We start from the raw sequence: 17,840 nt of genomic DNA, 5'->3' as shown, positions 1-17,840 counted from the left end.
TTCTTTGCATGTACAATACGTCTGTGGTGGTTCTTAATTTGGTTCTCAAATTTGTACAGATGACGGCTGAAGAAACCTTCTCATCGTTGTATGTTGATGTACCTTGCATAACTGAATAAGCCAATATTGCACAACACACATAATAACTACATATACATAACAGAATAAATAACTACTAACATTTTTTTGTAATTACCTGAGTTTACTTTGATGACTTGCACTGAATTGAATCAGCCAGGGATGCATAGTCCGGACAGTAGCTGCTGACAGCCAGCCTCAAGCACATTTCCAAATAAATGTTCATCATTCATGGTGGAGCGCTATTTGGACTTAATGATCTTCACGTAGGAAAAGGCTGACTCACATAAATAAGTGGAGCCGAATAATGCAGTCAAGGAGGTAGCACATTTCCTCATGTTGGGGTACTTTTCCCGTGTGAGTAAGTTCCAGAACTGTCCACGAGCCCTGGACTTCAGCAGTGAGAACACTCACAATCTCCGATGTCTTTCCACATTTGCTGGGTTAAATCCTCAGCCGTGGCTTCACAGCGCCGTGTAACTGTATGTCTTGACAGTTGCAGAGCTTTGATTGAAGATAATATCTCTGCCTGCTTTTTAAAGTCTCTGAACAAGGAGTGAGCTGCTTCAACGAATGTTTCTTTTACCATCTCTCCGTCTTGGAAGGACTTATTGTTTTTAACGATGGCGTGACTCAACGATGCTTCGGTGGCGACTTTCGCTTTTGAAGTATGTTGAGTGAAAAATGACTGCTGTCCGGACAACTGGGATTTTACTTCGTCCACCGTTCTCTTTCTCAGCTGGCTTTTCGGCGTAAAGTCAATGTCGTATTTTCCATAAACAGTCCGAAAATGCCGCTCCACATTTTCCCATTCCGTATGAAAGTAATATGTTTTGATCCAGGTTTCTCACTCATTTGGATCACCATATGTTTTAGCAAGGGCTTAAAATGTGAGGTAATTCGCTGACTAGCTTGTAAATTTTGCTGCGTTTAGCGCCGTTGTTTATGCATGAGCGGCGACCTAAAGGTAAAAATTCAGTTCTGAATGGTTGCCCTGTATGTCAATCAAGTGATAGGCTGACAAATGTTTTTTTACTGTCACGCTGCGATCGACCAGTACTACCTTCGCGATCGACGTAATGAGCACCCCTGATCTTTGTACTCTAAACCACTATTGTAAATAATATAACAGACATTGACACGAAGGCTTGTTCACCAGGAAAGACACGGTCGCTAAAGGCGCCAAGATGGTGGTTTTAAGTGCTAAAAAGTCCCAGAGCGTATCGATGTCATAACACGTCTGATTATTTTAGCGTGCGTATACAAGCCTCACACCATGCACGTAAGCCACGCTGTTTTGATTGCTTCAGCAGTATTACAGACAGCTTAAGTTGGCAAATTGAGGTATGCCGCGACAATGACACAGAAGCTATTCTGCGAGTGACAAGCAAGTTTGCCATCCATCTGGTTTGAAAGCTGTTACTTGAAGGGAACATTATTGGTTGATTGGATTTGGATTGGATTGGATTAGCCTTTATAAATCTCGCAGTGGAGAAATGTACATTTCACAGCAGCAAAGTGATGAAAGGAATGAAAGTAGAAAAACAAAATACATGAGCTGCTGGAAAGGCAGCCACTCTCGTGGCGCCGTCTTGAAGTCAAAAGAACAAAAAAAAATGTGTTTTTTTTAATGATGTTGCTTCAAATCAGTTTTACCTGAAAAATGTAGAGACAGTCTGTGCGAAATAGCCAATGATTGATGGTATTTCAGTATTGGAGCCTTTAAGATTTGGCGATCACAGCCTGAATCACATTGACAGCTGCGCTGCAGGGTTGCAGAGGGTCATATTCGGCAAAGATATGGCAGACGTTCTCCATGCCGGCCTCCACACCTTTTGCTACAAAACCAAACATCCTGCAAACAAAAGGAATAAATGTCAACTATTTGCAATTTAAGACATATACATCGTGTCAAAAACGATTCAGTGATGTCAAATGATACGCATTATTCTGTCACATTACACACAAAACAACTCGCCTACCTTGCACAAAAATTTAAACCTTTTCTCCACCTGTAACAGGAAAATAAAAACAGATACAGTCAAAAGAAAAGCGTGAGAAAAAGACAGACCCCGCCCCCTCGCCCAGTGGAATAACAAGTGACTATTTTAGGCAGTATTTGCCTCAAAGTTCGGAGTTTCTAAAGTTTGGATGTCCTATGCGGGTTTTGTGCAAACTACTGCAGCTTGCTTTCATATTCCAAATCATTGACTGTTAGATTAATCGAACACTAAATTGTCTGTCGCTTTTAATGTGAGCAGAAATAGTTTTCACGTGTCCTGCGATTGGCTGGCAATCAGACCAAGGTGTCCACTGAAATGAGAAGCGCTGGAGAAAATGATGGATGATGCCTCAAATACTACAATTTGTAAGGTGTTTTATTTCACATGGGCGTATGCTGTGTCGACGGGAAACCTAAGTGGAAAGGACAATGGAAATAAAAGGACCTAAAATCGATAAAAGAACACCTTTTCTGTTATTGCAAGATGACAAAATCCATATGTTTAGTGTATGCTGTGAGACACTCATTTCAGTTAACGTTATTCGCCTTTATGTTTACTATCCAGCCATCCGTCCATTATTAGATCCGCTTCATCTTTACAAGGGTCACTGGGCAGTCGCCAGCGGACACTATGAACCGGCTGCCAGCCAATCACAGGGCACGCCAAGATGAACAACCATCCATGCTGACACTCACACTGTGGAAGAAGTGTTCAATCAGCCTGTCGTGCATGTATTTGGAATGTGCTAAGAAACCGGAGTAAGCAAAGAAAACTCAGGCACGGGGAGAACATGCAACCTCTACACAGGAATCAAAACCCTATCGTATTTCACATCACATGATCTAAATCAGGGGTGCTCACACTTTTTCAGCATACGAGCTACTACTATAAAAACTACCAAGTCAAAATGATCTACCAACGACAAAAATGCAAAACATAATTATTTTCAAATGTTTGAAGGATTCTTTGTATGTACAATACGTCTGTGGTGGTTCTTAATTTGGTTCTCAAATTTGTACAGATGACGGCTGAAGAAACCTTCTCATCGTTGTATGTTGATGTACCTTGCATAACTGAATAAGCCAATATTGCACAACACACATAATAACTACATATACATAACAGAATAAATAACTACTAACATTTTTTTGTAATTACCTGAGTTTACTTTGATGACCCTGCACTGAATTGAATCAGCCAGGGATGCATAGTCCGGGCAGTAGCTGCTGACAGCCAGCCTCAAGCACATTTCCAAATAAATGTTCATCATTCATGGTGGAGCGCTATTTGGACTTAATGATCTTCACGTAGGAAAAGGCTGACTCACATAAATAAGTGGAGCCGAATAATGCAGTCAAGGAGGTAGCACATTTCCTCATGTTGGGGTACTTTTCCCGTGTGAGTAAGTTCCAGAACTGTTCACGAGCCCTGGACTTCAGCAGTGAGAACACTCACAATCTCCGATGTCTTTCCACATTTGCTGGGTTAAATCCTCAGCCGTGGCTTCACAGCGCCGTGTAACTGTATGTCTTGACAGCTGCAGAGCTTTGATTGAAGATAATATCTTTGCCTTCTTTTTAAAGTCTCTGAACAAGGAGTGAGCTGCTTCAACGAATGCTTCTTTTACCATCTCTCCGTCTTGGAAGGACTTATTGTTTTTAACGATGCCGTGACTCAACGATGCTTCGGTTGGCGGCTTTCGCTTTTGAAGTATGTTGAGTGAAAAATGACTGCTGTCCGGACAACTGGGATTTTAGTCCGTCCACCGTTCTCTTTCTCAGCTGGCTTTTCGGCGTAAAGTCAATGTCGTATTTTCCATGAACAGTCCGAAAATGGTGCTCCACATTTTCCCATTCCGTATGAAAGTAATATGTTTTGATCCAGGTTTCTCACTCATTTGGATCACCATATGTTTTAGCAAGGGCTTAAAATGTGAGGTAATTCGCTGACTAGCTTGTAAATTTTGCTGCGTTTAGCGCCGTTGTTTATGCATGAGCGGCGACCTAAAGGTAAAAATTCAGTTCTGAATGGTTGCCCTGTATGTCAATCAAGTGATAGGCTGACAAATGTTTTTTTACTGTCACGCTGCGATCGACCAGTACTACCTTCGCGATCGACGTAATGAGCACCCCTGATCTAAATTATAACCAGTGTGAAAAGCAAGTCCTGACGTGTCTTGTCATGTGTGTGCATTCACTGCAAAATAAGGAACACTCGCCTCCGATCCTCTGGATCATTTCCACCATAACTAAGCAGGTGAGCAGGGTAATGACGTCTGAAGAACTGCCTAGAAGAAGAAAAAAATCTGTTCACATCAAATTTCACACGCAATGTCTCATTGTCACAAACGCGACAGGATGTATGTTGACTTACTTCCTGTTGACGTCTGTCAGTGTGATGCCCTTCAAAGACACCTTCAGGTTGACGATGACGGTTTCAAAGGAACCCGACGGCAGTTGGAGGGTGAGGGAGACCGCCTTCTCCACTGCGCAAGGTCCTGTCAACATCTCAGTGGGGACAGCATTCAGGTAGATGAAATTGCAGGCTGTGAGAAACACATAAAACAAACAACGGTATCAAATGGCCCTTCAATTTATTGTACGTATTTCAACGCGTATGCCTTTGTGTGCGTGCAAACATTAATTTCTATAGTTTGTAACAGTTGATGTTAATGGTGTGGCTTTTTTGACGTGTTTTAAAATTCCATCCATTTCCAATCATCCGTTTTCCGAACCGTTTCACCCACATTTGATTTTGAAAACAATTTACAGTGTACAATACACCCAGCATGCAAATTTTTAAATCAGGTGTGTTTAAGGCACGGGTGTCAAAGTCAAGGCCCGGGGGCTAAATCTGGCCTGCCACATCATTTTATTTGGCCCATCCATGCATCCATTATCTATTATCTGCCACTTATCCGAGCTCGGGTGGCTGGGCCAGCTGCTTCAGTCGGGAAGCCCAGGCTTCCTTCTCTCCAGCCACTTCCTTCAGCTCTTCCTGGCGGAGCCCGAAGCATTCCCGGGCCAGCTGGATGATATAGTCTTGCCAGCGTGTCCTGGGTTTTTCGCTATTCATTTCCTGTTTCGGTGGCAGTTGGCGGAAAGCGCAATTTTGATTGGATGATACTGACCTATGGCCGTTGATGTCGAAACAGGTAAACGCCCCCTTTTAAATAAGCCTGACCAGGTAAAAACAAAAATAGTGTTGAATGGACGCAAGGATTCACGTTTGTGGAGAGAAAAAGTTCTGCGGTGATTCTAATTTGCAATGAAACAATACCATGAATGAAACAGTTGAATATGGCACTGTGGCACTTTGACAAGCCCCATGCTAACGTTAGCATCAATGTAGTTCTGTGCGAGACAGCAGAAAGCGAGCGTGCAAGCCAATGAGCAGTGTGCAGACTAGCTAGCAGTAGCTTCGCCTCTGGACCCGGCAAGTTGACTTTCATTCCGATCGTTTTGGATGGATTTTGACCGATCATGAGGAACGGAAAACCATTCATATTTATGGTGAGTATTATAAGAAAGTTATGTTAAATAATACATTCTGACATAGAAATCACGTGTGTGCGTGTTTGTGTGTGTGTGTGTGTGTGTGTGTGTGTGTGTGTCGCTCTCACTGAAAAACATTTGAAAATATTTGACTTTTATGGCTCTCTTAGTTCGAAAGGTTCCTGACCCCTGCTCTACGGAGAAAGCTCATTTCGGCCTCTTGTATCCGGCATCGTATTCTTTTGGTCACGAGCCATTTATTCGGCCCGCGAAAGCAAATCAAGCATGTCAAGTGCCATGATGCTTGATGAAGTCCGAACCCAAATTTCAAATCGAACCATACAAACCTCAATAACAGTCATTATTTTTTTACTTCCAAATTGAAAACTAGTTATTCATTAATTTGTTGTGCATTGTCTATGTATTTGTGAAGGAGATGAAACATTGTAATGGTTTCCCCAAATTCAGAACGGCCCCTGAGAGGAAACCGTAACTACACCGTGGCCCGCGGCAAAAAAATGAGTTTGACAGCCCTGCTTTAAACTCATATGAATCTTCCAAAATGATTTGCATAACCGAGAGGTTTACACCCTCCAGATCAGGTGGCAAAGGAAAGTTAGCTTCCGTGACAACTATTTCAAGACAAAAGCTGCAATTAATTTTGTTGGAGAAGGAGATTGGCATTAGCTAACAGAGTTAGATTCTGTTCAGTGTATTCATGGTAATTCAAGCCATTTTCTTCATCGTCGCGGCGTGAAAGGTGGAGGCCAAGGAGTGACTTTTATGAGACAGGATTGCTTTTGGTGATTTTTTTTTTTGTTGTATTGGTGTACTGTGACAAAAGAAAGGGATGTTCAAAAGACTCTTGCAAACTGTTTTGCAATGCGAATAGTTAAATGTTATCTCCAAAATGCAGAAAATAACTGTCATGTCTTTTTTTCTTCTTGACTGCATTTGTTTCCTTTGGACTATTTGCTGGTAGCACTCAAAACTAAAACTGTCAAATATCACAGCGTCTTACCTGTTCCTTTTTTTTCCTCTTGGGATGATTTGTCTTTTGTTCTCTCTTCGTCTCTAACCGGTCCTGTTGTCAAACAAGTCAAGTTAAGGAGACGTTATCGAAACAGACAGTGGAGGCGGTTTCACTCATTGACAAGTGTAATTTAATGGCTTGGTGATGTGCTCCTGCCTTATATCAGAATGCAAATTATGCTTTTACTGGATCCCTATGTGGGCTTGCTGTGCTCTTTAGACACTGGACTGCTTGAGAGCAAATGGGATCAAAAAATGCATGTCTTTTTTAATTTATCACACACACACACGCATACACACACACACACACACGCACACACGCGCACGCACACACACGTACACTTTACCTTGGGAGCGGAGCAGTAATTTGCAAGGTAAAGCAAAAGTGAAAATGGTATGCTGGTACACCAGAGCAGAGAGGCTTCCTGTAAAAACAAAAAAGAGTACATTATATTTTGAAAAAGAATTCATGACCATACGAAATGCGCAATGGAGTGCAATTAGATCAGACTCTCCGCATCACATGAATTCTAAAGCGTTTTACAAAGCCTCAGCCTCCTCGCCCAAATACAGTACCGTATTCATACAGCCAATTGCAGGGCCCACAAGGACAAACAACCATCCCTGCTCACACTCAATTGAGACCATTCAATCATCTTTTTGGAATGTGGGAGGAAATCAGAGAACCAAGACTATTGCTACTTACGTACTGATATTAATCGAACCACATATGTAAGATTCATGAAGCCTTGGATTTCATCCTATCATTTGAGTGCCCTGTACCGCGGGTCATGTTATGCAAAGTGTACCATGTGACTCCGTTCATCCATGATCCGAATTGTTTAATCCTCATACAGTCACAGTGGGTGCTGAAGCCTATCCCAACTGGTTTGGCCACTATTTGGGGGATACCCTGAGCTGGTTGCAAGCCAATCGCAGGGCACACAGAGACAAACGACCATTTGCTCTCACAATTACACCTCAGGACAGTTTGGAGTGTTTCATGCATGTTTTTTGAAATGTGGGAGGTAACAGGAGAACCTGGAGAAAACCCACGCGAGCCCGGGGAGAACATGCAAGATCCACACACATGACATGCATACAGTATCATGTAACTAACAGTCAGAAAAGAAAACATAGAATGCACTTCAAAGCACTGTTTTTGTCATTAATATAACATATAAGAAGAGAACATGTGATTATGAAAGAAATGTTAAAAAAAAAAACATGGAAAATATCTGTTGTTAAATTCAATTCTTCGAAGCTGTTTTGCAGCGACTGTTTTGTGCAAACCACAGTGCCTTTGGTTGTACCAGCCAGGCATTTCAAAGAAGCAAAAAAGTGAAAGCCCCAAGGGTTTGTCTGCCTCGCGGTTCCGAAGGTCAGATTTCTTGGCTTAACCCCATTTCTGTGGACTTTACATGTTCTCCTCCCTCTGCTTGTGTAAGTTTTGTCTGAATACTCAGAGTTACTTCAAAAATGTCGGAATGAAAAACAATGCAAATGATTGTATTTATCCGAAATGCACTTGACGAGCAACCAGGGTGTGTCTCGTCTAAGGCCGAAGGGCAGATGGGATCCCATCTAACCTGCGTCCCGAATGACCTTGACGTAAGACAAAAATGGCAGTTATGATTAATTATAACATAGCATGAAAAGAAATCAGAGCAATCCAGTTGACCTAGTTTGCTGTATTTTCTGCAGGCATCTTTTTTTCTTCTAATCAATGACAAATGAAGTACAAATATAATTTTGACATATACAATGGTGTACTTTTTGTCAGGTATGCATTGTAGGAACATTCCTATTGAATATGAATTCATATATTATCCATTAAAGTTTTTCCCGTTGATGACAACGCTTTCCTTTCGTCACCTTCCTGCTTTGCTCGAGACTATTTGACAAACAAAGTGTTGTTGACCTTACCAAAGTAAGGTTCTTGAGAAGAGCCTTTAATGCGGACACCCTTTGCTGTTGATTCGATTAGGAAGTGTTTAATAAACTGTGAGCCGCCCTCTCCTCCTGTTTGGGACACACACAAAAAACACATCAGGAACAACAAAGACAGGTCTACCTTTCAGGTGGCCGAATTAAATGACACTATCAATCTATCTGTCTATCTATCGATCCGTCGGTCCATCTATCTATCTCTATATCTATCTATATCTAAATCTCTCTCTCATATATATATATATATATTCAAAACTTGACATCATCATTTACTGGTCGCAGAAATGCAGTTGTTATATTGATTAACCAAATCCCAAAACAAGCACATGGCCTCAAACTTACCAATATCTGCAATAGCAGAAGCAGCTGTTGCTTGGTCAACTTTCATGGCGAGACCAAAACTTCCTCTGTACGTAGTGCTGTCCCTCACGACAAATGTTCCTGGTTCCTTGTCCTTCACAAAGGCCTCGGCTAAGGTGGATCAGACATGAGCTTTTGTTATTAAAAGAGTGAACTTAACTTGGTTTGCTCTTCTCATAAAAAACTCTCCATGACTGACAAGTGTGATTTTGTTTTACGAAATGCGCCCCTACGATGGGACTTTTACCTTCTGCTCTGCTTATATGTGGACGGAACCAATCCTTTGAAGAGTCCATGACAAATTTCATTGATGACTGACTCCCATTTAAATAGGTTTCAGAACCTGAAATAGGCAAGAAAATGTTTAAGTCGAGTCAAGATGGATAGCCAGTATAGACAATGCTTGAGACTCACTGTTACGAGTAAATGGCTTTTGTGCAAATTCGTCGTCCGAAGGAGACTTCTTGCTGTCCCGATGTGGTACGCCATTGATCAGCAACAATGGAATATCACTGAAAGAGCCAGAGAGCGACTGCTCAGGACTGCTCAGTGAACAGGTGGCTGGCATTTCCTGTCGTCCCTTCTCTGACCCATCCTGGACCATATTCTGCCTTGTCCTACATCCATCAATGAGAGACAGGACTGACCCCAGACCGTCTGCATCTTCGCTGGCCAAAGACAGGGTGCTATATGAGGACGAGAGAATTAATACACATACTCTAATCTACATGGGACAATAATTCTGTAGTCTCTTTTTTTCTTTGATTGTCGCCTTAAAATGTTAAGTTCACAATTTTTTATTGCATTGTAATGTTGTAACCCCCCCCCCTCCTCCCCCACTGAAACGTATCATTGAATGAACAGCTCATTGATTGGAAAACACCATGAATAAATATTAGAAACAGATTTCATTAGGATGCAGTGCAGTTGTACGCACATGGTAAAGTGGAACCACAGTAAATTACTCATGAGTACGCGTTGATATCTTTCTCAATGTGAAATTAGATGTTTGATTGAGGCAGTGGTTGAATTTCCATCCATCCATCCATTTCCCAAACCGCTTTGTTCTCATTAGGGTCGCGAGGTGTGCTGGAGCCTATCCCAGCCGTCCTTGGGCACTCGGCGGGGGACACCCTGAATTGATTGCCAGCCAATCGCAGGCCACACAGAGACATACGACCATTCACACTCACACTTCACTTACACCTATGGGCAATTAAGAGTGCTCAATCAGCCTGCCATGCGTGTTTTTAGAATGTGGGAGGAAACCAGAGGACCTGGAGAAAACCCATGCAAACTCCACACCGGGATGCCGGAGCGGGACTCGAACTAACGAGCTGTACACTACGAAGCCGGCATGCTAACCACTCGATTGCCGGCCCGCCTTGTTGTGAATTATTCATTTTTATTGAGTGTTAATGAAGAAAACGAATGAGTCCTACCTGCCAAGGATGTAGCTGGTATCTGAACATGTTGATGTTGAGAGAAGTGAGGCTGCACTGTTCCTATTTGGGTAGGACAAGCGAAGGGACCCTTGGGAACAGGATATGTCATGCCTCAATGGGGGATTTCTTCTGGATGCGCCCCCGCACGGCAGCGGAGGCCGGGAAAAAGAGGAGGAGTCTGAAAAGACCAGCGTGCCCGGGGGACTGAAGCTGACGCTGGGGGGTCTGGCGACGGGAATACTAGGAGCCGCCGTGGGCGAGGAGCAGTATCCCTCTGAGGGAGAACAGGAAAAGCTGAGATGTTAAAGGGTACCTGCGGGGAGGGGGGGGGGGAATGTGAACCTCCATGACTTGTCTTCATTCGCCACCTTGGTGCTTTTATTGACGAAAAGGGCTTGACGAGTGTATGCACATAAACTGCAGTCCGAAAATTCTCATGCAGCTAAGTGCCTGCGCAGCACAGCACCAGGTAAGCCTTCCAGGGCGGATATGTTAATTTGTGCAACGATCCGAGAGAGGTTCTAACTTGTTTTTGTACACTTCAGGTTAGGTCGACGTCTCTGTCCTGACGGGAACTATGGCTTCAGTTCAATCACTCGGGGGGGGGGGGAATAAATGCTGTCAGAGCAGGAAACACACCAACACAAATTTGCATTGCAATGGCAAATGTGCATCGTGCTTTAAGTGGAGGTTCACTTCTCAAACATATCTAATCATTGCAAATATTTTTACTTCCAGGGTCCCCACAGCCTAGATAATAGCTACTAGCAGAATTGGTAAAACCATTGCAAAACAACTCGACGCCACTACTAGCTTTCCATGGAAATGTTCTTTTGTGGGAGTAGTGTGAGGGTGTGTGAGCTTCAGGGTGTGTCTCATAATAAAAGTCTGGGCAGCAGTCCCAGAACACCGGAATTGGTGCAATTACAGTGCGATTAACAACACCAACAACAACAACAACAACAACAAATCAAGAAAAAACATGGAACTCCTGGAGGCTGAGTTGCATTTTCCCCAAAAATGAAACATTATTTTTTTTTCTGAAAATGCCTTTGGATGACCTCAGTTTTATATTTGGTAAATCATCCACATGTGGCACGTTCCCATGTTGTTGTGTTACCTACTTCTTTATTACTTTTCTGTTATCATCAATCAAGATTTAATGTTATGCTCGCACACCTATACCTGTTGCTGGAAAGATGCACATGTGTTTTTTTGGGGCTGAATCGGTTCAAAGCTCGGATCCAGTTCAAGCATGAGCTGGTTGAGATTATCCAGGGAAATGTCCAGATCCACATCCCCGCTTGGCCTTGAACTCATCGTCTCCTGTTCGGGTTCCAGACGTATAGTTTGACCCACTCTCAGAACGTGATTGGGTAGGATATGGGACATGCCTTCGGCAAAAGGCATCATGTTCGAAGGAGTGCTCACAATCCTCTGGCGCGACTAAAGACATGGACACAACAAAGAGAGATCAGTTACACGTACTGTAATTACGGACATAAAAAGGATTTGGAAGATACTCCCTTTTAAATCACAACTATATATTTGTTATTGTGCATGTTGCAACTTGTATTGAAAGGTATCTTGCAAGGCTTTATTTTCAAACACGGTGCATGCACGCTCGTCCTAGAAACTGCCACGTCGGGGAAAGTCTAGTTTACCGTGTTCCAGCTCACAGAGAGGATGTTTTTTTTTCCTGAATAGGACATCACACTGGCAATTTGGTGAGGAAAAAGTAGTCTGAAACATAGACTTAAGTGTTGGATTTGATTACAGCAAGAGGAGCCACACGAGGTGGCTCGGGTATCAGATTAGTGGCTGACAAACGCTTGATCATGGGTGTGCCCAATTTAATAGATCCAACTTTACATCATCATCCTCTTGTCAATTTAATTTGCGTGTACAGATCTCATGCATAGACTGAAGTGCAATGTCCGTTTATTTTTCCCTGATGTAGACTTTGTGCTTCACCGGTGCTGAATTTAATTGAGTTGAGAAGGAGCTATTAATCAATTAAGTGTGTTCACTCCGGCGAGTGCACAACCGGCCACTTCTAACTGTGCCCGTGTATGGGAGAAAAATTGCACATTCATCCATCCTTTATCCAAAGCGCTTATCCTCACAAGGTTCCCAAGCATATCCCACTTGTCTTAGGGTAGTAGGCACTGTCCACCCTTAACTGGATGGCAGCCAGTGGCGGGGCACACATGGAAAAACAACAACCATTCGCACTCATGATCACACGCAGGGATAATTTCAATTCGATCAATCAGCTGCCTGTTTTGAAAATATTTTATAATTGGAGAGCAACTAAATACTCAAAGAAAAACCGAGGTGGCACGAGAAGAATATGCAAATGCCTCAAGGGCGGCCGGAACCTGGAAGTATAAACCTGACCCCGGTACTGTGTGTTGGACCTGCGAACCAGTCTACCACTGTGCCGCTAATGAAAAGACCAAAAAACTCCACCCGTGTAAATAGTTGAGAAAGACTGCACTTGGCTTGTGCCGAACTGGAAAATTTGGCATTGTTTAACACACAGGTGTGAAAGTCAAGGCCCGGAGGTGAAATTTGGCCCATCACATCAAGCGTGTCAAGTGCCATGATGTTGTCTAAAGTCCCAACCATATGTAAACCACAATAACAGTCATTATTTGTACCTTCAAATTTGAAAACTATTATGATTCATTAATTTGTTGTGCGCTCTAGCAAAAAAATGAGTGTTCTTTTCACCAAAAAATAGATATTCATTCATTGTCTCAACCTCTTAATCTCAGTAGGGTAGTAGTAGGTAAAATATCTGACATGCACATACTGCAAGCAACACAAGCCATCATTGCATTATGCAGTTATCGTTCATTATTAAAGGAGGGGCGATTAGAAATAATTTGTTCTTTTAAGTCTTTGTTTAACAGCAGCTAACTTTTTTGTAATTGAATATTGTGACAGTCTGCGATTAGCTGGGGGGAGGGTCATTGACCAAAATGGCAGAATTGATGATGTTCAACCTCAACGGTTCTGCTCCACTTTGCCATCAAATAAGCGTTGCCACATCCACGCTGTACACTCAGTGAATATTGGTATATTGACTAAGCATGAGTAAATCGTGGCCGTCTGTGAGTTCAGCCTGAATAATTCCCAACAGGAAAGGAAAGGTGTGGATTATATGGAATCATCAATCCAACTCATAACACGTCTCACTCGCCCTTTCAAGCGAAGGAGTGGCACTCGGTGAGTCATACACTGCCGGTTTCCATGACTCTGCTGTGTTTTCTATTAAATGTTTACTTCCAACGTGTGGAAGTCCCGTGTCGACCTTCTAGTTTGAAAAAGAACACATTCAGATTCCTGTCAACATCTTAAACAACAATTTTGTAGTCTAGGACATTTTAACAAGTTACCTCACTCCCCTTCCCCAATAAATACACATGGATAGTGGGTTACTGCTTTTTTTGTTTGTTTGTTTTTTCATCTTTGCAGATGAACCGAATACTCAATTGAAAACATATTTCGGTACCAAGTATGACATGTGCGTAGAGTCTCGTCTAGTGTTATAATTCTTAATGTTGTCTTACCTTGTTTTCTTCCGATGGCTCCAGAGCAAAGATAAAATGTTCTGGCGTTGATTGTTTTTTTTTTTTCGTTTGGTTTTTTTTTACTTGGACTCAGTAGGTGCTTCATGCTTTTATTGTAAAATCCCAACCCTTTTACCTGTGAGCCTATCAGCAACTCTTGATTACCAACCCCTAGAGCTATAAAGAAATGATGTCATCCCAGGGGTGTAAATGTCTACACTTGCATGAATGATTGAGTCTGAGTATTCAGTAGCTCAAAGCAATTACTGCAACTTTAGTGCTTTCCGAAAGATTTTCCATTTGTTTTTTTCTTTCTGAATGACCAATGCTAACATGACCTGGCCAATCGAAGACCTTCCACTTTCCCACCCGTTGAAGTCCTATTTTGTTTTTGTTGGCAGTGTTCTCTCGATCCAAGCCAAGCATGTCCTAGCCGTGACATGACCTCCACCATGATCCACTGATGATTTTGTGATGTTGGATTATAAGAAGCTTCTTTTTTTCTTTTTCATTTCTCTGAATCATTAGTCCACAATTCTTTGTTCCAAAAGTGTTGTGACTCTTATTTGCAAAATGCAGCCTGGCTTTCCGATGCTGTTTGATGATGAGTCATTTGCATCCTATGGTTTACCCTGATATATTTCTACTTTTGATGTCTCTATTGATTGTGTAACTCATGATGGTCGCAGCAGTAAGAATTTTGAAGTCTGCAAAACCATTTTGTATTGAACCTATCAGGAGAACTGCTCGTTCTCAACACTGCTCTCCATGGCTTTGAGGATGTGTGAGTCGGCCGAGGTGTCGCCGTCCCCGAACTGGTATTTGCAGATGATAACACTCTACTTGGAAACACGTTTGAGGAAGTTGAAAATGCCCTGACGAAAATCCATCGAATGGCCTTTCTGACCGACCCCTGGAATGGCCTTCAATGCCTCTAAGTCCAAGGTCATGCCATCCCTCATCAACCCAGTTGACCAATGGTCGCTGTCGCTGGAGGATGTGGCCTTGGAAATCGTTGATTCCTTCCTCTGTGGCTCCGTCGAGGCAAAGAGAAGCAGAAGTCAATCATCGCCAGATCCACCACCTCTGAGTGAGTGCCAACAATGACGAAGATGCACGTCTACCAAGTGATCGAGCGGACCTCCTCCTGTATGGCTCTAAGACTTGGCCTTTGACAGCGATTCTTCTACAACGCTAATTCCATTGGTTGGGATTGATCAAGGATGTTCTCCTTCCTGCGTCTTTGCCAGCTCGGCACAAGCGGCGGGGTGGACAAGTCAAGACCTGGGCATCCACAATGACAGAAGTACTGTTGCCTTCTAATTCCTCTTTCTCATCCGGTTCGGTCGGTGTTCAACGAAGTTCTGCGATGAAATACCAGCGGGGACGATAGATGGTGAACAGAAAAAAACTACTTTATTCTGGTGAAACAAAAGGAGCGCATCTCTCGTCGGAGCGGGGAGCCAAGAGAACACGAACACAACAAGAACAAGAAGAACAAAAAGCACAAAGCCCGCCCGCTCAACTAGTTTTTAAAAGTACACAGCAGCGATCGGTTGTACAATCAGCTACAGACAAGTATGTTGGGAGAACATCAGACTGAAAGTTAATATTGTTACATTCTGCTTTCACAACTACTCAACTAATAAGCTTCATAAATCCTAAACATGCAATAACATAATATGTACTAAACTAAACATGCAATAACATAATATGTACTAAACTAAACATGCAATAACATAATATGTACTAAACTAAACATGGAATAAAATAATATGTTTACTAATCTAAGCATGAAATAACATAATGTGTTTACTAATGTGCATAAGCAGTCTATCAAGTACCTTTCCTGCTCTCACGTGGTGGGTCTGCAACGGTGGAACCAGGATTGGATGAGGCTGTCGGTTGACCTGGCACAGGATCGCTGTGCCAGGCCACCATGATCATGGGTTGTGTGCATACAGGGAAGATGCCAGCTCAATCTGCCATGGAAACCATTCACAAAATGGCCATCACCATGCCATGGATACTGCCATCACAAACAAACAAAAACAATCAGGAGACATTTTGTCATGCAATAAGAAATGATGCAATCACACTGCCGATACAACAAAGGACTTCATTAGGATTAAGTAAGTAAGTAAGTAAGTAAGTAACCTTTATTTATATAGCACTTTTCACAGGTAAAACCACAAAGTGCTTCACAAAATGTTAAAACATCGTATGAGTTGCGGTATCAGAGTGTTGGTCGGAAAGCTTCATGGCAGGGCGTGAATATTTTCGGCTACACGGATATGGTCCTGAACACGTTGAATCCCGACTGCGCCATGGTAATCATCACACCGGGAATCTGCGAGAGCCAGTGGATCTCCTTGATTTCAGTTTGGCCCTGGTGTAGAAAGAGCAGCTCGGGGGACAAATTTTTGGTGCCCTCCGACCGGGCGCCGCCGTCGCATGATTCCACCGAAAGATCCAATTGGTTCAGCACGTCGTCCGCCCCGGACGCGGCGAACACTCTCGAGTTGGCAGTGCTGCTTGAAGTTGGCCACCGGTCGCTTGAACTAGCGCAGGTCCAACACTTTGAGAAGCCCATCGTCGTCGTCCCCCGACCGACTGGAACAATGGTTCCGCTCGGTTCCACCTGATGACGTTGACGTCTGACTCGTGCGCTTGGTCGGCCGACACCATCGAGTTTGGCGGCGCTCGGATATCCCAAACGCGGATGGACTGATCCACCGAGCAAGACGCGAAAACCGTAGCTTCGGTGGGGGACCGCTGCAGGTCTTTGACGGACCTGCTGTGAGAGCTGAAAGGTCACTGGTCGACCCGCCAGGCGGCTCCACCCTCTTGCGGCTCCCACACGGGCATGTACTTTTTGCAGTCGGCGCTGACGAGACAACCGGGAACCATGGGCGGCCAATCAATGGCAAATCCTTCGGTCATGTGATCCGAGAAGCTAAAGAGCGCCGCGGCTTCCTTTTACCCCTGCGCGAACGTCGCCATGGCCGCAGAGTTGTGGACGGCCTCCAGTTGAGGACGCAGATCAAATATTTTCGGACCAGACGGCGGTCAGCGCCTGGTTTTCACGCCGGGTCACTCGGACTCTGTTGATTCCACCAAAATGAGGCGTCATGTCCAGCTCCAGGCGCGGCTTTTTATTTTCATCTTCCTCCTCGTCCCTTCCGTCATCGCTGCTTCCGTCCTCCTTTTTGTTGTCCGTCACGTGAAGATTGTGCATGCGCATTACCAGCAATCTGTTGGTCATGGCGCTGTCAGCCTGCGTGCCCGCACACAGCAACATGGACAGGGGGAACTCTTTCCTACCATCTCCGTCAATACGTCGAAGCTTAAAGTGTGGAAGGTCTGAGATTGGCTAGGTCAATCAATCAACAGATCTGAACCTCTTATTAAGTAACGCAAAAAATACACAATTCACTCATAAACCTATTTATCTAATTTAATGTGTTGTGTATAATTCATGTGAAGTTACATATATATATATATACATACATACATATATATATATATATATATATATATATATATATATATATATATATACATACATACATATATATACATAGATAGATAGATAGATAGATAGATAGATAGATAGATAGATAGATAGATAGATAGATAGATAGATAGATAGATAGATAGATAGATAGATAGATAGATAGATAGATAGATAGATAGATAGATAGAGCTCAGTGCAATGATTTTTTTTGTCTTTATATGGTTCACAGAAGAGAAGGCAAATCAAATCTGTAAATTTCCCCTGCGAGCCACCGCTTATTGTGATACACCTGTTTCCGTGGTTGTGGCTTTTGCTTTACACATTAAGCGGCGCGAAGCCACAAGGTACAAAACCTAAAAAAGTGCAAGGTACTTCTTAAACAT

The 17,840-nt window shown here is 43.1% G+C and overlaps 1 protein-coding gene and 1 pseudogene across 1 annotated transcript; both read right to left on the bottom strand.

Annotated features, from left to right (window-relative positions):
• Positions 1-1,179: 1,179 nt before the first annotated feature.
• Positions 1,180-11,804, bottom strand: LOC148892012 (tensin-4-like). Its single transcript, XM_089005652.1, is given in 13 exon segments — positions 1,180-1,933; positions 2,061-2,090; positions 4,300-4,368; positions 4,455-4,626; positions 6,597-6,659; positions 6,955-7,032; positions 8,534-8,629; positions 8,900-9,028; positions 9,165-9,260; positions 9,332-9,603; positions 10,360-10,636; positions 11,548-11,583; positions 11,586-11,804. Coding segments are annotated over 13 exon segments (1,641 nt in total). The 5' UTR covers positions 11,776-11,804; the 3' UTR covers positions 1,180-1,800.
• A 4,420-nt stretch (positions 11,805-16,224) lies between these two features.
• Positions 16,225-17,840, bottom strand: LOC148892011 (glutamate-rich WD repeat-containing protein 1 pseudogene; annotated as a pseudogene).

The sequence above is a fragment of the Hippocampus bargibanti genome, linkage group LG10 (assembly GCF_051943395.1).
Source record: "Hippocampus bargibanti isolate YZ-2025 linkage group LG10, ASM5194339v1, whole genome shotgun sequence".
Classification (NCBI taxonomy): domain Eukaryota; kingdom Metazoa; phylum Chordata; class Actinopteri; order Syngnathiformes; family Syngnathidae; genus Hippocampus; species Hippocampus bargibanti.
Note: the sequence above shows the minus strand (reverse complement) of the source record. Positions and strands in the feature narration are given on the sequence as shown.